At 38.0% G+C, this 20,633-nt stretch overlaps 1 protein-coding gene across 11 annotated transcripts in view; it reads right to left on the reverse strand.

Annotated features, from left to right (window-relative positions):
* LOC112148664 (collagen alpha-1(XXVII) chain B) overlaps positions 1 to 19,043 on the reverse strand; it is a 74,435-nt gene extending 55,392 nt beyond the window's left edge. For 4 of the 11 annotated variants that reach the window (XR_002919657.2, XR_002919656.2, XM_024275926.2 and 1 more), the window contains exons 1-4: positions 18,727 to 19,041; positions 16,422 to 16,480; positions 10,515 to 11,644; positions 7,449 to 7,502 (exon numbers count right to left, since the gene is read on the reverse strand). Coding sequence is in view for 7 of the 11 variants with exons in the window: in XM_024275926.2 (XP_024131694.1) it covers positions 7,449 to 7,502; positions 10,515 to 11,644; positions 16,422 to 16,480; positions 18,727 to 18,779 (1,296 nt within the window). In the remaining 4 variants the exon portion in view is untranslated. The other 7 variants (XR_002919658.2, XR_002919659.2, XM_024275925.1 and 4 more) reach the window with 6 other exon arrangements.
* Between the last annotated feature and the right edge of the window lie 1,590 nt (positions 19,044 to 20,633).

Here is a 20,633-nt window from a genome sequence, read left to right on the forward strand (position 1 = left end):
GACCCATCTTGAACATCCTCTGACCAGTATAATAAACTTCACTGCTTTCTGGTGTCCCACAAACAGAAGGTTGTTCATCCATCAAACATTTTTTCTAGTGTCAGAAGCTGCATCACATGAAAGCTATCCTTCACTTAAATTCAGCCGGACGCATATGCAAAATGTTTCTTCACACAATGGAGAGACGAGCACTCAAAGAGTGAGCGGGTGTTACAGGGTTGAATCATGGTAACAGAGTTGAAGGTTGGACTGCTCCTAAGCCAGTAAACCACAGTTTTTCTCTGTTATTTCTTGTTCAGCATGTTCTCATAACAGATGGCTACATCAAATGCAGAACAGCAAAAAAAGGACAAGAAGAGATATAGACGAGTCCGATTGTCCCGTTACATCTCTAGTCAAGGCCCGGGGGGCCGGATCTGGCCGTCTGGGTAATTATACCTCCAGATTATTTTATTTTATTGTTATTAATGACCTGATGTTATCGTACGCTTATTTCTAACTTGTAGAATTTTGACTAAATATATTTTTGTGGAGAGTAAAATATTGAAAGTTATTTAAGGTTTAAATTTATTTATTCTAGAATAATATTCCTGCTTTTTTATTATTCATGATTATGTTAAAAAGTTACGGTTTAAAGTTTAAAAACTGGAATTCTGCTAGCTTTCTGGACTATTTTGGCATTTACTAAGATTTTTTAGACTATTTGGGAGTTTTGCTAATAGTTCAGCTACATGCTAGCTGTTTTCGATAGTTTAGGCTTTTTGTAAAAAAAAAAAAAAACAGGCTATTTTGGAGTTTAGCTAATATTTGGAACCAGTTGCCACTGAATATTAGAGAGGTCACACTTTTGGAGAGTTTTAAATCTAAACTGTTCCTCCACTATGGCGCTATAGTATCTGCCTAGCTGCTTTTTTATCATGTAAATTTTAATTTCTTTTTAAATAGGATTTTATGTATGTATTTATTTATTTATTTTTTTAATTGTTTTTAGGATTGTTATGTATTGTATTTTCTTGTGTACAGCACTTTGGGCCTCCTTGGCTGGTGGTGAAAGGTGCTTTATAAATGAATAAATGATGATGATTTACAAGCTAGTTGTTTTTGATAATTTAGGCTTTTTTCAATTTTTAGGCTGTTTTTAGAGTTTTGCCAATTTTTCAGCTACAGGCTAGCTGTTTTGGCTAACTTAGGTTTTTTATTTAGCTTTTTAAAACTAATTTGCATTTAGCTAATATTTTAGTTGGCTATCAACTTTAGCATTTTCAGCTGTCAGCTTTAGTGTTTTCAGCTAACAGCACTAGCATATTCAGCTGCCAAATTCAACTTAAAGCATTCACACTAGCATTATCGCAGGGAATGGAAATTTTAGTTTTAGAGTGTTCAATAAATGTTTATCATCTTCGGCCCGTGACCTCAGGTGTGTTTTGGATTTTGGCCCCTTGAGTTTGACACCCCTGCGTTACGGGGTTGAATTTAAAACAACCTCGATGACAATTAATTTCTAGTAATTTTGGGGATTTCATGTCTAAGGTGGGAAAACATATTTTTTTAAAGGTTCAAACAGTTTGACACAATGTTAAAAAACAGTATTCGTAAAGCTAACGGAAGCTGCACGCCATCGCGAGGTATGAATGATCCTGTCGTATGGATGCCAAATTCTTACCATTAGTGAGGTACTGGTTCCTTACTGACTGTGTGAGGGTTGTGCACGTGATAATTAAGAATCCAAAGGATGTCCACACAAACTGCACTCAAAATGAAACTTTTGCTACAACCTGTTGCCCGCAGCATGCCCATAGAAAAAATGTGCGTGAACATTTTTCTCTCTACAGGCTAATCCAGCAGTTTATCTGCATGCTCCATCCAGGTGTGCCCATTTTTCATGCACAGTATCCCCTCGTAAGGACAGCTGGAATAAGGCTTTAAATGCTGACAAGAGAAAACGTGCAAAACCGAGAGCAAAGAAACATGCTGGGAGAGAAAGTTTTCAAGGCTTCATTTAGTTTCAAGTTTCCAACCACACTAAGAAGGAAGTGAAAGTGAGGGAAGAGGTATGGCGCTGACTGATCCAGCTGCTGTCTGCCTGTTATCTATCATGGCTCTATTATTACACCACACAGAGGAGACATAGCCAAGCCCTCAAACAGGACAGACCACTCCACCCCCGCCTCCACCACCTCAATGCTGGACACATGAAAACGCTCAACAGAAGCTACAGATTTCCGCCGCTCTCCATGTTAAACGTATGGAAGCTATTATGTCCAGATGCGGAGCAAAAAGGAGGAGACTTGGAGGAGTCAGGAGGTCGGGACGGATAACAAATTGCATTCTTGCCGTACGTGTGATAAGAGGACCTGATAAGAGGCAGTGGGTGGTATCTCAGAGGGAATTGGATCATCCATCTTCACGTAGAAAAGAAGAAGAGTCACTTCCCGCAGATGAGGAGCACCTGGACTGCCGGTTTACGATGAGGACTTTTACAGGAATGACACATGGAGAGCTACTGCTCTTTAGACCGTTAACCCACAGCAGACACTTTCACTGGTCTGCACAGATGGAAAGACTGGAGCCTTTTAGTGCAGCTTAGTGTAGCTCAGGGATGTCAAACTTAATCCACAAGGGGCCAAAATCTAAAACACACCTGAGGTCGCAGGCCGAACAGGATAAACATTTACTGAACAAAATGACGAAATTTTAAAAACTTTAAAACCGTAGCATTCAACATGATTATGAACTAGACATATAGTATAACCTGCGACGATGATAGTGTAAATGATGAAAGCTGAATTTGGCAGCTGAAGATGCTGAAATTGAAAGTTGCTAGTTGAAATTGCTGATGTTGATAGTTTCAAATGCTGAAATTGCTGGCTAAAAAGGCTGAAGTTGATAGCTGAAATGTTGAAATTGATAGTTAAAAACACTGAAGCTGATAGCTGACAACATTGTAACTGATAGCTGAAAACTATGAAGTTGATAGCTGAAAATGCTGAAATGTATCGCTAAATAAAATAAAACGTTGAAAACGGTGAAGCTGAAATTGATAGGTAAAAATGCTGAAGTTGATAGCTAAAAACGCTGAAGCTGATAGCTGAAAACGATGTAATTGATAACGGCAGGTGCTGAAGTTGATAGCTGAAAATCCTTAAATTTATCACTAAAAATACTGAAACTGGTAGATGAAAATGCTGAAGTTTGATACCTGAAAATGCTGAAAATGCTAACTAAAACGCTGAAGCTGATAGCTGACAATGGTGAAGTTGATAACTGAAAGTGCTGAAGTTGATAGCTGAAAATGTTTAAAATTGATAGCAAAAAACAGCTGAAGCTGATATCTGAAAACTCTGAAGCTGATAGCTGAAAACTCTTAAACTGATAGCTGAAACTGCTAATGCTATAAATCTAGTCTTTATTACTTCTGTTGCTTGTTTAATGAACTTTGAATTTGTTTCTGTGGTTCACTTTGGTGACTTTTGTCTGTTTAAATAATCATAAATTGAATGTGATGCTAATTTCTACCATCTTTTTTGTTGTCTGAGCATCAACATGACCTGACTTTATTTTACATCAATAAACTTTGTCTTGTAATTTTCATTCATACTTTAACCTCGACACATCTTTAAAAAGTGCTTGAAAGCTATTTTCTAAATGATGCATTAAAATGAACTTAATAAATTACCTTTTTATAGAGTTTTCTTTGAATTAATCTTATATTTTGGTCCCAAACTAAACACTTGTTCTTGCTGCTGAAACTCGTCCTGGCTTTACCTCCATTTGAGTCTGACTGTTGGGCAGACATGCTGATAGAAGTAAACTGTAGGAAATCATTTAAAGTGGTTTACAATCCAAGAAATGGATTCAAAGTTGATTATTCCTGAACAACTACAATGTGGTCACATTTACTGCCAAGGTACAGCATGAACTCTTGGCATTGGCTTGTTTTTAAACTCCTGTCCACTTAGCTTCAACTCCGAAATGTGTTACCTATTAAATACAAACACTGGAAAGTTTCTGCAAATCCAGGATCAAACTCAAAACAAGCATTTTTTTATAGAAGACAGGAAAATGTCAAATGTGTCTTCGGACAGCAGCAAAAACGATAATTGGGTTTAATTTGAGTTATGTCATTTTAGGGGATCTTCCAAATGTTCTTAAATTTACAGAAGTGCACAGGAAGGCCGGTGTCTTTCTGCACAAAGCCCTCTTTAATCCGCCTCGGCTCCGGGGCCAGGCGACCTGTGCCGCACTGAAAGGCTTACGGTCATTTGAACAACGCCGTCGCTCTCGTGTGGAGGAGCTGCAGCTAAGTGGAAGCAGCGGCGAGACTGCACGGTCAGACATGGCACCTCGCTGTCAAAGAGGTGAAACCCAGACGACCTGGAGTGGTTGCATCCTCTGTGAAGTCTCCGAGTGGAGGAGGATTCCCCGCAGCTCTGAGCGGAGCTCTCGCCGTTCACACGTTTCCTGCAAAAGCAGAGCTTGTTTGTTTTTTCTCGTCGCGTCTCCCTTTGATCGTCTCTCGGTCTGACCTGAAGGGAGAGGTTGAAATGAGGTGACGGCAGACTTCAGACGGGAGCTGCTCTCAGAAAATACCTCTGAGGAAGGATTCATCACACGCAGCCCAAGTTTTCTTTGACCTTTTAACCTCCTAAAGAGGATTTGAGGAGGATTATGTTCAGACTTTAAATTATGCAGTAAAAACTGTCATTTTTATTGTGCATGTAACTATTTGAGTGAAATCCAGAAAAATAAGTCCCCCATTGCCATTTAACCAGTAAATATCCTGATTTTGCTTCAATCCTTGACTGATTGTTGCAGATATTATCATATTATTGTAAAAACATCTGCTCATGATGTAACGCACGAGTCACAGTCGAGGCCCGGGGGGAAAATTACAGTCAATCAAAGAACATAAGATTATTTTATTTTATTGTTCTTAATGGCCCGATGTTATCTTGCACTTATTTTTTAACTTGTATAATTTTGACAAAATATATTTTTACCTAGAGTAAAATTGTTTTGGCAATCTGCCGGTCCAGCTCTCCCTCCTCCGTTGGCTCCGCCCTCCCAGCAGGACACCAGGTGGATCTCGTCACTGATTACCAGTGTGTTTCCATTCTGATTGTGTACCAGGAGCTAACATGGTAAAGAAGCTCAGGAACATCTCTTCTGTAAAAAACTATGAACTGTGTGGGAAAGGAAACTTATTGGATGAAGATGCAGCCGGTAAGCCCTTGCTTTCCTCTCCTGACTGCTGACAGGTTCTGGATGGCCTGTTTGCTCTATGGCATTCAGTCACACTTACCTGCTGGCTAAAGTTAATTAAGTTACATAACTGGTGGTTTTTCTTCTGCTATTTAAGGTTTTTCAAATGAAGGAAGCTTAAGTGAAGCTGGAAGAGACTCAGACTGAAGTAAACTAAAGCTAAAGTGGAAACAGAAGGAAAGCTGGAGTGAAGGCGAAAGAAAAGCCAAAGGAAGGCAAAAGGAAAACTAAAGAAAAAAAATGTGAATCTGAAAGCGAAGCTTGGAGCTAAAGCAAAATTAAGCACAAAGAAGAAAAGAAATCTAAAGAAAACCTAATCTACCCTAGGTTTTTTTTTCTTTTTTTTTAAGGCTAATTTGGTATTTAGCTACTATTTTAGCTGGCTATCAACTTCATAATTTCCAGATGTCAGCTTCAACGTTTTCAGCTATCAGCTTCAGCAATTTAGCTATCAGCTTTAGCGATTTAGCTATGGGCTTCAGCGTTTTCAGCTATCTGTTTCAGCGTTTTCAGCAATGGGATTCAGCGTTTTCAGCTATCTGTTTCAGCGTTTTCAGCTATGGGCTTCAGCGTTTTCAGCTATCTGTTTCAGCGTTTTCAGCTATCTGTTTCAGCGTTTTCAGCTATGGGATTCAGCGTTTTCCATCTATGGGCTTCAGCGTTTTCCGCTATCAACTTTAGCGTTTTCCGCTATCAACTTCAGCGTTTTCAGTCATCTGCTTCAGCGTTTTCAGCTATCAGCTTCAGCAATTTAGCTATCAGCTTTAGCGATTTAGCCATCGGCTTCAGCGTTTTCAGCTATGAGATTCAGCATTTTCAGCTATGGGATTCAGCGTTTTCAGCTATGGGATTCAGCGTGTTTTAGCCATCGGCTTCAGCGTTTTCCGCTATCGGCTTCAGCAATTTAGCTATCAGCTTTAGCGATTTAGCTATCGGCTTCAGCGTTTTCAGCTATGGGATTCAGCGTTTTCAGCTATGGGCTTCAGTGTTTTCAGCTATGGGCTTCAGCGTGTTTTAGCCATCGGCTTCAGCGTTTTCAGCCATCTGCTTCAGATTTTTTAACTATCAATTTCAGCATATTCAGCTGCCACATTCAGCTTACAGAATTTACAGGAGTTAATTAAAGGAAAGACATGAAAAAAGTTAAATTTTACTTCCCAAACAGATGACTGAAGATGCTTCTCAAACTTCTGGTACCAAACCTGGACTGCAGCATGTCATCCTGAGTCGCTGTGGCCTCAGATTTGGCTTCTCAAAGCCACGGAGAGCTTCTGAGCTGCAGACAGGGTCTTAAACGCTTTAATAAGATGGGGACAAAGCCTTCATTCTTCCTCGCTTAAAGAGATCGGTTTCCCACAATCCTCCTTTGAGGCCTGCCTGCAGGGCAGCAGGTAACTCTTACAGCCAAGCATTATGCAGGTGTGCAACATCCTTACTGTGTGTTTAGTGCATTTATTAGCATTTATGCAGTACAAATACATGTTTTTGATTATTTTTGGAATTATTAGAATATTGAAAAGACTGAAAATGAACATAAACATCTATTTTATTCCATCCAGCAGCCATTCTGGACTGAAGGACCAGATTGGTTTTATAAATCTTCTCTCTTACTGCCCTTTTGAGCAAAACAAAACATTCTAAGACTCATCAAAAAATGTCTAGTCTCTTTGCAAATGTAACCTTTTGTAAATAGCTCTTGCATTTTCAACAAATAAAGTAAACTCTTTCACCATTTTCAGCAAAAAGCTTCAGCGTCTAGGGTGACTATTTCAGACATTCACACTAGCATTATCACAGGTAATGTAACTTTTCTAGTTTCTTTTGCATTCTTTAGGTTGAAGCAATATTTTTTTTGCAGATGTTATGCTAGTTTATAAGCCTTTTAAAATATTCATTTTGTAAAAACTCGTTTCATCACATTATTATCTGAGCAAATACAAAACATAAAAAAGATGCAAACATTTGATGTCTGTTTTGGATATTTTTGTTTGCAGTGAGATCAAACCGAACTGAATATTTCTCTGCCTCTGACGTCTTTTGCACGAGTTAGAACGCTGTCAGCTCCTGATAATAGAGGCGTCACTGGTGCTAGCGTGTAACACGTGTGCAGATATGTAGCAGAGCTGTGACCTGAAAATGGGAAAGGTAAATGAGAAACCTGTCAGTGTTGAATGAGAGGGGCTTACCCTTGGGCCCCTCTTGCCGGGTTTTCCTGGCAGCCCTGAAAATCCTGGAGGGCCCTAAAAGGAGAAGATAAAGGAAAGAGGCAGCTGGATAAATACAACAGACCAAGGAAAAGTGGCTGCTTCTTGTCATGTCATTTGGAAGGGGAGTGCTGAATAATACCCAACAAGTTTCCAGAGACCAGCATCAAAAAAAAAAAAAAAGTCTCATAAAAGCCGCTCAGGCTGGATGTGAAGTCAGTGGAAATTAAATTCTCTTTTCTTTCCTGACAGCACATTCTGCCAAGTTTTTGGGAAGTAACAAAGAATTCAGCGAAAAAAGTAGCAGGTTTTAGTCTTTCTTTAGCTGATGCAGCCCATTTCTACGACATCATTACTGCTGAAAAAGCCCACAGCAGCGCCGGCTGCACGTCTGATTCATGCTACTGGCAGGGAGGTCAGCGACCGCTCTCGCTGCAGCCAATCACATTAATTATAAGCACCAGATAGCTCTAAAACAATTTCACACACGGATTAGCAAAGCTCTGGAAGGTCACACCTAATGAGGGGTCAACACGAGGAACCCGGGTTTGTTTAAGATGCGGCAGTTAGAACCTATTTTTCAAAAGCTGCAGAAGTATAAAGTGAAAAACGAACTGATCTACTACAAACTGAGCTGTGGAGGAGTTGCAGATCCATAGAAGAAGGCTTGGACAGGACTTGTAGTCGTAAATACTTTGACCGGCTTATAGGCTGTCAAGCCAAACGGCTTTCAGCAGTTTTTAGATTCCTTAGATTGCAGCCATCAGTCTGTCTGCAAACAATAAGCAGCCTGAGCTGCACTTTGTCCTGGTTTAGAGCCAAAACAGTGATAAAGTTAAAGCTTTTAAACCAGGGGTGTCAAACTCAATCGCACAAAATCACCTTAGATCACCGGCCAAACGGATAAACATTTATTGAACACTCAAAAAATACATTTTTTAAATGTTAAAACCATAACGTTTAACATAGTAATGAACTAGATATATAGCATTACCTGTGATAATGCTAGTGTAAATGATGTAAGCTGAATTTGACCACTGAAGATGCTGAAACTGATAGCTGAAAATGCAGAAATTGATGCTAAAAACGCTGAAGCTAATAGCTAGAAACACTGAAAATGATAGCTGAAAATGCTAAAGTTGAGATTACTAAAATCACAGCCGGCTAAAATATTAGCTAAATGCCAAATTAGCCTTAAAAAACTAAAAAAAAAAAAAAATCTTACGCTAGCCAAAACAGCTAGCCTGTAGCTGAAAAACTAGCTAAACTTCAAAATAGCCCAAAAAATGGAAAAAAGCCAAAATTACCCAAAACAGCTAGCTAAGCTGTAACTTATTAACATAATTATGAACTAGACATACAGCATTACCTGTGATGACTCTAGTGTGAATGCTGGAAGCTGAATTTGGCTGCAGAAGATGCTAGTGCTGATAGCTGAAGATGCTGAAATCAATAGCTAAAAACGCTGAAGCTGATAGCTGAAATCACTGAAGCTTACAGCTAAAAACACAGAAGCTGATAACTAGCTAAGATTTTAGGTAAACTTCAAAATAGCCCAAAAATCTGGAAAAAAATAGAATTTCACTCATAAATTTACTTTTCTATCAATCACTTTACTTTCCTAAACAGCCATTTAGTTTCTGTTGACGGCAGATCTGATCTGTATTCCAGCAACAGTTTGACCATCGATTTCTTTAGACAAAAGGAGAAAAAAGCGTTTTTCCTGTGAGACTGAAAAAATGACGACAAACCTTTAACCAAAAGAAACTTCTCGTTCATCAATCTGTTCTGTCCACAGCAATCAATTCAGCTGATTTCCAGAAACTGATTGAGTAACTGGATTAAAACATTCAGCAAAATGGATTCAGCATGAGTAACAGCTTTTCCCCAGAGGCTGAAAACGGCCTGCCCTACTTTTTTTTTGGAGAAAACAATGTTCGTTCTCCTGAGAAAACAAGTCAATAACTGGTAATAACAAGAAAAAAAGTTTTCTTGAGAACTCATTTTATTGAGAAAACAAAGTTCGTTTTTTCGAGAGAATGAACTTTGTTTTTATGATGTAACAAGATAAGTCGTTATAAGAAGAAAGTTTGTTTTCTTGAAAAAAAACGAGAACTCATTATAACGAGGAAACAAAGTTCATTTTACTGAGAAAACAAGAACTCATTTTCACGTTATAACAAGAAAGTTTTTTTTCTTGAGAAAATGAGAACTCGTTATAACGCGAAAACGAACTTTGTTTTCTCGAGAAAACAAAGTTTGTTTTTGCGTTATAACAAGATAATAATTCGTTATAACGAGAAAACTGTTTGTTTTCTTAAGAAAATAATTGAGAAAATAGTTCGGTTGAACGAAAAAATGAAATTCGTTTCCTAGAGAAAACAAGATTATAACTCGTCATTGCGAGAAAACGTCTGTTTAGGAATGGAAATCAATTATTATGAATTGAATTGATTAATCGCTACATACCTCACTTAAAAAAAAACAACTTTCAAAGACATGTGAAGAGTAAACTTTCTCTTAAACCTTCATCTTTTTACTTAAACATGATATAAATCTCCTAAATAACACCTAACTAACCTAATTATGGTTCTTCTCTTCACCACCAGAACCTGTAATGACACGGTTCACATGACGGTGGCGTTTTTAACGATTACTCTGAATGCTTGACTGTGCACATGCACTTTATCCCTTTGACCTTTGACCCAGGCCTCTGAGAGGAATCTAACACTTCATCAGGAAAGGCATTTCTCAGCCGGTATAACGTGGCTGTGGGTTTGGCGTGGATTGAAACCGCGTTCGGTTTAGCGACATGTATCATAAACAGAGATGGAGGCAATCAGAAAAGCTCAGCCGTCACCATAAACAACAGCGGAGATCCGTCCCCACCAGCCGCGGTTCAGACACTAAAGGCAAATAAACCCACATGGAAGAATGAGCTGATCAATCACTGTAATCCAGAGTGAAGCGTAACTCACATGTATAACAGAACCCCCCCACCCCACCCCCCATAATCTGATCATACAACCAGCAACGTCTGACACTCACCGGCGGTCCTGGTTCTCCCTTTAGTCCAGGTGGTCCTGCGAGCGGCGAGAACTGGGTCGGGTCAAGGTCAAATGTTTGGAAGCCATCTGTGACCCAAACCAAAGTCGTGGGTTCAAATCCCAGCATGTTGGTCCCTTCTGGCTCCGGCTGCAGAGCAGCTGCTCCGATTAGCTGGTTTTTGGTTTGGTGATAGTTTGAAGGAGACCCCGGTGAATATAGACTTTTCCCAGAAGGCTTTGGGGGTTTAGTGGCTCCTGGCTTTATCTTCTTTCTGCTGTGAGAGTTTCGCTTCGGGTTTGGGAGAGTGACACTAATCCGAGGAGAAGGAGTAACAGTTTGAGTTGGAAACTTTGAGGGTTTTTCCAACGTGAAATGAGCTGTCGGAGGAACAGATGTGACACCTGGGTTTGGAGGCGCAGATGTTTGGTCCCGCTCTGGGATTTGGCCATTCGGTGGTAAAATCTTCGGCGTTGGGGCGAGGGTGGCAGTAATGTTTGGGTCTGGACGTGGTGGCGGCGGGGCGGGAAGCAAGGGTCGGTACGTGTCGGCCTCTCTGCAGTGTCTTCTAATGTGATCACAATAGTTCTGAGCTGCCGCCGCAGAAGGATAAATGTCAAACTGACAGATGGCGCCTTCAAACGCCACCGAGTTGTGGTTCAATTTGCCCAGCAGGAAGAAACCCTCTGGATCCAGGAGTTGTTTCTTTGAGCTCAAACCTGCATGCAGGCTGTTCCTGCCACAGGATGTGTGTAAGAAAACGCCGTGGCTTTGAATGTCCAAAGCGAAGTGATGCCAGCGGCCGTCATATACGTCGTAGTCCAAGCTCACGGAGCTCTTCTGACCCTTGGAGACCAGGACCTTCCCCGGGGCGAACCGCACGCTCAGCTGCACCTTCCTCCTCCTGGACAGAAGCGAGAAGAGAGCGGCGCCGTTGAAGCGGTGAACCGACAGGCTGAGGATCAGGAAAAGGCTGCTGGCGTTGAAGGGAGCGGGGAGAACGGTGCCCAGCGGCACCTGGACGCGTGCCCTCGGAGTGAGGATGACACCTGACTTGAAGGGGATGACGCCTGAAGGCGTGAAGGCGCCGGTTCTCCGCCCTGAGAGGCCGAGCTCCTGCAGGACGTCCACATCTGCAGAAAAAAAGTTAAAATAATAAATCTCCAGCTCCCCTCTTTTAATTTATCTCTTTAAAAACATAATAAATACAGAAAAATGTTATTCAATTTGACTTATTTGAAAAGGTACAGCAGGACTTAGCCATTTTTCTGACAGATTTTGCAGCATAAAAGCTTAGAAAACAAATCAGTGTTTCAGGGACGGCTGCACATGTCAGCGTTCCATCAGTCTTAATGAGGAAAATCTCAGGGGGGAATGAGTCCCTGGAGGGAATCGTCGTGGTGCGGTGAGAGTTTCACGAAAACACGAGCAGAAGTGTTATCTCACTTAATCACATGTGTCAAAATCGAGGCCCGGGGGCCGGATCCGGCCCTCCAGATCATTTTATTTTATATTTAATGGCCTGATGTTGTCTTGAGCTCATTTCTAACTTGTATAATTTTGACAATTAATGTTTTTATGCAGAGTAAAATATTGAAAGTTATTTAAGGTTTAAGTTGATTTATTCTGGAATAATATTCCTGCCTTTTTATTATTCATAAATATGTTAAAAAGTTATGGTTAAAAATTTTTAAATGTCATTCTTCTAGCTTTTTGGACTATTTTGGCATTTACTAAGATTATTTTGGCTATTTTGGAGATTAGCTAGTATTTCAGATACATTTTAGCTGGGTTTTTTTCTCTTTTTTTTGCTAATTTAGGCTTTTTTAGGCTGTTTTGGAGTTTAGCTAATTTTTCAGCAACATGCTAGCTGTTTTGGCGAAACTACGTTTTTTTCTTCTTTGAGTTTTTTAGGCTACTTTGGCATTTAGCTAACATTTTAGCTGGCTATCAGCTTCACTGATTTAAGCTATCAACTTCAGAATCTTCAGCGGCCAAATTCAGCTTACAGCATTCACACCATCTTTAATGCTGATAATGCTACATATCTATTACATCATTTAAAATTGGCATTTTTCTAGCTTTTTGGACTATTTTAGCATTTACTAAGATTTTTCAGGCTGTTTTGGAGTTTAGCTAATATTTCAGCTACATCCTGGTTGTTTTTTTATTTGGGCTTTTTTAGTTTTTCAGGCTGTTTGTTGCTGATCTACTTACATTTTATAAATTAAAGACTTTCCCGTTCATTTCCTCTGAGGTATATTTTGCTCATTGTTTTCAAAAACTATAAAGTTTATGAATACAGTAATGTCCTGAACGAGCTAAACGTTTCGCTCAAAGTATGATTGAGTTTTTACGTGCCAAAAAAAGAGCAGGAGAATCCCAATAGTGTGACATTTTAAAGCATTCACAATAATTCTCTCAGTGAACCCGATGAGAAGACCTAAATCTACTCATTGATATTTCAGAAATTCATCTTTTTTTATGTGTCAGAACAGAATAATAAATCACTGCAGTAAAAAAGTGACGCATCATGGGTAAAGATGAGGTAACTGCAGCGCGGATCAGGCAGCTGGAGGTCAGCTCACTCATGGAAAAGGAAATATCAAATACTGAGGCGGAACAAAGGCTGCTCTCTAAAGTGGTGCTCTTTGAGTTGTTTCTGTGGGGTGATAAGCAAACGGATCCTGGGATCGTGTGATGCGCTTTCAGAGCGTTCGCAGCATCAAAGTCGGAGTGGGTGGGTGGGCAGCTTTTCGTGACTTCTTGATGAACATTTCAGAGAATTGAGGGAAACACATCCGAGAGAGGAGTTTGGCTCAGATCTCACCTCGTTTTAGAACAAATACAAATCACAATCTCCAATTCAGTGAAGATAAACCTCCTAGAAACCGCTCTGTTCAAATTCAAGTCACTTTGTGGCCTCATGGGTTCAGAGCAGAAGAGAGTCGAGTCTGAGAGCAAAAGGGGATAATTGTGTCAATCCAAGTCAGAAAAGCTTTTTCTGGGGTGTGAAACTGTCAGGACCTTCAGTCAAAACAACTTTCTCTACTTTATAGAGCTGCCACAAATAATTAATAGTCGACTAATCACTGATTATTTTTTCTGATGCACAAAGTGGATGTAAAACACACATCTTAATTATCATTAGCTTTTAACTAACTAAAAACTAGATATATAGCATTACCTGCGATGATGCTAATGTGAATGCTGTAAGCTGAAATTGGCCGCTGAAGACGCTGAAATTAACAACTAAAAACACTTAAGTAGATAGCTGAAATCACTGATGGATGAAAACGCTGAAGCTGATAGCCAGCTAAAATAGTAGTTAATATTAGCCTAAAAACTGAAAAAAGCCTAAGTTAGCCAAAAACAGCTAGCATGTAGCTGAAATATTATCTACTTTCAAAAACAGCCTAAAAAGTGTTTTTTTTAAAAAAGCCTAAATTAGCCAAAAATATCTAAATCCAAAAACAGCCTAAAAACCCATAATAAATGCCAAAATTGTCCATAAAGCTAGCAGAATGCCATTATAACTTTCAACTTTCCTGCACTCTGAATCAATATAGTATAAAGTAACGACTAATCGACTATTAAGTTAGTTGTCGACGACTTTAATAGTCAGTTAGTCGTGGATTAGTCCACTAATTGTGGCAGCTCTACTTCTTTATTACTGATATTTAGCATCTGGTTCTCGTTAAAGACAGACTCCATTCATCCTTTGATATTTTTTCAAAACAATCCCAGTGGTCCATTCATTATGATTGTTGTTTTTAGCCTAAAAAATAAAAATGAAAAAAATAAAACTTTTTTCCTAGTTTCTCCAGAGTGGAAGGAGTTCATTAGAAATTCACCTCTGAGTTGTGGGCGGGGCTGTTGGCATGGAGAAACTCCGCCCCTTCCCCTCCGTCTTTTGTCAAATAAAACTTTTTTTTTTTTTCGTTTGCTCCTGATTAACATTTTGAATAAAGAATAGACAGAAAACTTTATTGAAGATTAAAGAAATTTTCAGAAATGCAGTTTTAAGCCACATTTTCTTTGTAAATGTTCTCTAATGTCAGAAAAATACTTCAAGAACATGTTAAAAATAAAATTTTCTTCAGTGTCTTTAAAATATGCTTTTAAATGCACAAATTTTACTTTTTAAATTGATGTTTTTCTTTTTTTTTTGCTTTTTTCTTTTAATTTATTTAGTAAAATTTCAAAAAGTAATGATTCAATATGGCAGACAAAAGCTTTTCCAGGAGAAATGAAGAATAAAGAAGAAATTCATGTCTTTTCACCCTAAAAAACATTCCTTTGTTCTTCTTTTCATTTCCAGAGTCTCAAGCTTTTTTGTATGAACAGATTCTGTTTTGATGCTAGATTTTTTTACGTTTAAATGTTTGAATAAGTGTTGACATTTTTCTGTGTTTTTTAACCTTTTATTTTATTTTGAAATTCAACTTTCAGTGCAGTTACTTCCTACACTCAGTTCTGATTTTTATTCTTTCTATTTTTTTTTTATTTTATGTGATTTATCGGCTCTATAATCTTTTCCAGTTTTTCAGGGGGTTTTCTCCCCTAAATATTTGTTTATTTGTTCTGGTTTAACTCTAAACTCCAAACTGCTGCTTCCTGGTGTTTTTTAATGAAAACGCTGTAATCTCTTTCTACACTGATTTACACTTCTCTCTTTGTGTCTTTAAGAATTTTTTATATTTTGCAGATTTATTTATAAATGTAAAGTGGAGCCAGACATACAAATCTGAAACATGTCTATATTCTGTGATCTAAGCATCTAAAATACGTAATTTGAAAAAACAGTGATAACCAATAGGTTTAAAACATGATATTAAATGAATAAATGTAGTATGGAAGCAGAACACTAAAAAAACAATTTTATTTCTTAGAAAAAATAGATTTTTATTAAATTTATTTTGTATTAATTTTTAACTGAATTTGCTCAGTCTTGATATTTAAATATATGTTTTAAAAAGACTAAAGTTCTGCATAAATTTTGTTTCTGTTTTGTCAAAGCCAAGCAGACAAAACTAATGGTTTATGAAATAAATATATGGGATTTTATAAAAAATTAACAACACTATAAATTGAAATATTTAAATTGCTGAAACACAAAGTTTTCAGCTATCAGCTTCAGTTATTTCAGCTATGAATTTCAGCATTTTCAGCTATGACTTTCAGAATCTTCAGCAATCAGCACTATAGCATCTTCAGAGGCCTTAAGAGGTAATGATATACATGTAGTTTATAATTATGTTAAGTTACTTTTAAAGTTTAAAAATTGGCATTCTGTTAGGAGTCTAGCTAACATTTCAGCTGCAGGCTAGCTTTTTTTCCTAATTTAGGCTTTCTTTGTTTGTTTTTGTGTCCATTTTGGAGTTTAGCTAATATTTCAGCAACATGCTAGCTGAATTTTACATTGAAATATTTTTTTAAGTTGGTGAAACATAAAGGTTTGAGGTGACAACATCCCAAAATGAACAATAATGGGTTCTGCTTTGTTTTTTATTGACTGTCGAAGTGACATTTTATTTATTTTAATTCTATTTTGCCTCTCAGTAAGGCAAAACCGAGAGAACCTAAAACAAAACTTCTCAGCGTTAAACCTTTGGTTGGGACAATCCCAGTTAATGTAACTTCAGAAGGTCTGTTTGATAACAAAACTCCAAACTTCAGCTGATTCTGCAGCTAAAATGCAGATCATCAGCAGCAGATGGAGACGGCGTGGAGAACGTCCTCCACTTCCCTCATGAGAAGCTCTAATATCAACATCACTGCTTCTAGGTGACTGAAAACTGTAAAAAAATAAACCAACTTCTTTTGTAATCTAAACATGTACTGATCAATTTATTGCTTATCCCAATAATGAAGTATTTTTTAACACATCTCAGAATATTTTTTACTCACATTGTCCTTTTGTGAGCTCAAGAAAGCAGTGCAGCAACGCCAGAAGAATCACAACTTTTCTGGGGGAAAATGAAACAAAAAAGGAGTTAAACATCCATCAATGATGTAAATGTTCCTGCGATTTCTTTTAGGTTCAAATCATATGAAAAAATACTCACTGAATCGATGAAACAATATACGCGTAATAGATCAAGAATCGATTTAGCACATAAAGCTAAAGTCCGCTAGCTTGATGCTAACGTTTAATGTTTAATTCCCCATAGGACGGCTAATGCTAACGCTCGGTCGACCTAAACATACATTGCTGACTAAATGAACATCTTTATTTACTCACAGACATGAATTTTCCAAATTCCTTTAAGATAATACTTTTTAAAGTAACCATTTGTGGTCTAAAACGTCGTTTTTTGTTATTTTTTCTTATACTGTTGTCTTCTTCGTGAATAAGGTGTACTTCTATGGCGCGATCGCCACCTAGTGGCCAAACTGAAACGTCCTCCAGGAGAAACAGAACAATGTTTCCAATGTTAATGATCTGAACATTTTAGTTAGAACTTCTCCTTTAGAGAATCTATGTAACTCTGGATGATATTAACAATCTCATGATTTCACTGATACATTTTACAGTATGTGAACTGGATCAGATTAATATAAATATATTCAAAACATATATTAGATTATGAATGTATTTCTAAACAAATGTGTATAAATGTGTAAACTCAAACTTGGATTAAGGAATCGAAAAACAATCTGAATCAAATCGATTCAGGCTCTTCTGAATCGAATTGAATCGTTTCTGGAAGTTATAACTGAGATCCAGACGTACTGCTTTTAACTTCCTTTTTTAATAATTTGGAGTGTAGCAGATATTTTAGCATTATGCTAGGTGCTTTGGTCAAACTAGACATTTTTTTTTTATTTTTTTTAGGATAATTTGGAGTTAAACATATTTTTGACATCATGTTAGCTGTTTTGGCTAAATGTAACCTTTTTTCAGCTGTTTTTAGAATAATTTGGACTTTAGCTAATATTTTAGCAATATGCTAGCTGTTTCGGCAAAATTTGATTTTTTTTGTTTGTTTTTTTACACGTTTTGGGCTAATTTGGAGTTTAGCTAATAATTTCAAGATTTTGCGAGCCGTTTTGACTAATTTAGACATTTTCCAGTTTTTCAGGATAATTTGGAGTTTAGCTACTATTTTAGCATTATGTTAGCTGTTTTAGCAAAATTTGCTAATTTGGAGTTTAGCTAATATTAACATTTGGCTAGCTGTTTGGCTGATTTAAACATTTGTTTAGGTTTTTTTTAGGCTGAGTTGGAGTTTAGCTAATATTTTAGCATTATGTTAGCTGTGGTGGAAAAATTAAACATTTTTCCAGTTTTTTTAGGATAATTTGGCGTTTAGCTAAAATTTTATTAAGCTTATGGCCTCAGCATTTTTAGCCAGCTATCAATTTCCACATTTTCAGCTATCAGCACTAACATCTTCAGCAGCAACATTCAGTTTACAGCATTCACACTAACATCATCACAGTTAATGCTGTTTTGTTCCGTTTGGGGTCACAGGGATGCTGTGAGGCGGCGTTCTCTCTGGACACTGATCCATCACAGGGTCACACAGATACACAATTACAATCACACACAATTTAGAAATCAACCTCTGAAGCATTTTGGATTGTGGGAGGATTTTTTGTAATTCCAAATGTCCAAGAGTTATTAAGGGGTCTGTTTTTAACTGCGGAGTCATGGATATCCTAATACTGAGTAATATTTGGGGGTCATGCTGATGTGGTTCCAGCTGTGGACCTTCACGGTGGTTGTTGCAGGAAATGTTGAGGTCTTCCCTGTGGTCAAGCGCTGACACGCTTTGGCCCCCGCATTCCATGTCACGTTTTAAAAATATGAGCAGAGGAAGGTGGTGTCCAGTTTTCAAACCGGCTGGTGTCCCTCCTCCTGCTGAGGGAGCCGGCCAACCAGCTGAGGGAGATGCACAGCGGGGAGGGGGGCCTCCTCATCCTCATCCATCTCCCCTTAAATCAGTCCCAGATCATCTGGCAGCTCATTGAGAAACGAGCTGCTGAAACATGACTTTAAGAGAAGCTCCAACTGTTTCCTGACGCATGCGCAGAGTGAACATACGTCCAGTTTATCTGCAAAAACAAGTTTCTGAGCTTCACATCTTCAACTTCACAACATTTTCAGATGTTTCCTCACAGAACTTAAATTCTGCAGGATTTGGGTCTTGAACCTGAAAATCCTGCAGATCCTTCCAGATGAAATCTACTTTCTAATGCATGAACTCACCCCCCGACTCCAGTTCCTCTGAGTTTGGAGCCCGGGGCATTGTCCGGCTCCATGGCGCGTTACTTCATTCTTTCCTGGGAGTTTTGGGTTTCAGTCCACAGACTAACTCTTTCCATCCCGGGAGCCGCTTGAGATCCAAAAGAGTTCCAAACGAGACCAGCGGGAAAGACGAACGAGTCGGAAGTCTTTTCTGTCTAGAAAGTTCATATAAAAAAGACGCTCCACCTGTGCGCGCCTCCGCAAAGGTTCCCGTTTCCAGGTGAAAAGAGTCAGGACCCGCGCGCGCGTGAGTGTGAGTCAGGACTTTTCTGAGAGAAAGTTTATTGTGGACTGAGGGAGATCTTGAAGAGGGGGGGGGGGACCTCCCTCTGTCGCCCTCAGCTGACATCCAAGGAAACGTTTGGAGCTGCTGGAGGCGCGCGCGCACGGAGCGCGACCCTTTCGCAGCTGCTGGCTGCGCGCGCGTCTGCTCCTCCAATCAAACGACTAAAGTTATTTCGAGATTTCTGCAAACTTCTTTCAATCATCAGTTTAGCTGACTTATCATATGTGATAAACCAACAAATTAAGTTTTGTTTAATATTTTGGAGTATTTTCTTCAATTAAATTACTTTTGTACATTTGGTAAATTTTGAAAATTTCACGGACTTTCTAAATACGTTTTAAGACTTTTTTAAAGTATGAAAATAGTTTTTTTTTTAATTCTCCTCACACTCTTCCTTCCTTTGAAAGTCTTACGTGCAAGAAGCCAAAAATTGTTGTTTTTTTACCTTATAGTAAAATAAATAGACAATTTCTCAATCGAAAGGCTATCTTCCAAAATCAATTATTGTCAATTAATCTAATTTTGAAACAATTTTTAATAGTATAGATCTATTCAATGAACATTTTTGCCTCAGACAGATAGGATTGTGGGAATAGATTGATTTGTTGATTAATAATTTTTGCCCCTCCAATGGAAATAGTTATTTTTCTCTCTTTCCCCCCACAGTTTTCCTCCTTTTGCAGGTCTGTGAATTTTGCAGGAAGTTAAAATGAATGTTAAAAGAATCTTTTGAAAAATCCTGTTAAGAGTTGCCGCTGCTAAAACAGTGAGAGAACAATGCAAACATCACATCCAAACAAACCTTTCTTGATCCCAGGCGCACTAATTTCATGAAAATAACAGAACACATCAACCGGAAATGGAATTAATGGGCAACAATTTATAATAAGAGTCCCTTATCTTTAGTTATTGATAGTAAATGCATAAAAAAAGAAATATTAAACTATAAAGAAAAGTTAACTCATTATATGAGGTGCTGCAAAACACTCAATATTAGTAGTTGATACATTTGTTAAGCTTGTAAGCAGTTTATTAAAATGATTAATAATGTGTTTTAATGTTATAATAAAGCTTGTTAAGGGATCTTATTATAAAGTGTTACTGTAAAGTCCATGGTCTGTATTAACAACAGACAGTCACTATTATTAAAATGTCTTTAATGAGAATCAATTAAGGAAAAAGCAAACATTATTTTATGGTATTTTGGAATCCTGCTATTCAGGGAGAAACCTGAGCCGGTTTGGACAAACACAAAGCTGAAGTCATGACCATGGTTAATGATTTTTAGACCAATCAGGTGAAACGGAATTATTTCCCAAGCCACACATGACCATCTCTCAGCACGCTGATGCACCACGGCAGAAATACGGCAACTGTCTAATTCAGATTCACCAGAGGTGCTTTGAGGTACATTTATTATTATTACTGTTTTAACTATTTAAGCACTCTTCATGAATTGTTTTAATGACAAAATGATGCCCTTTTTGTTTTAGTTTTAAATGTTATTTTTTAATAGTGTACAGTTTGCTAGTTATGAATGAATCCTTAATCATTTTTATGACTGAATAATCCACACATCTTT

This window comes from Oryzias melastigma, linkage group LG9 (assembly GCF_002922805.2).
Source record: "Oryzias melastigma strain HK-1 linkage group LG9, ASM292280v2, whole genome shotgun sequence".
Taxonomy (NCBI): domain Eukaryota; kingdom Metazoa; phylum Chordata; class Actinopteri; order Beloniformes; family Adrianichthyidae; genus Oryzias; species Oryzias melastigma.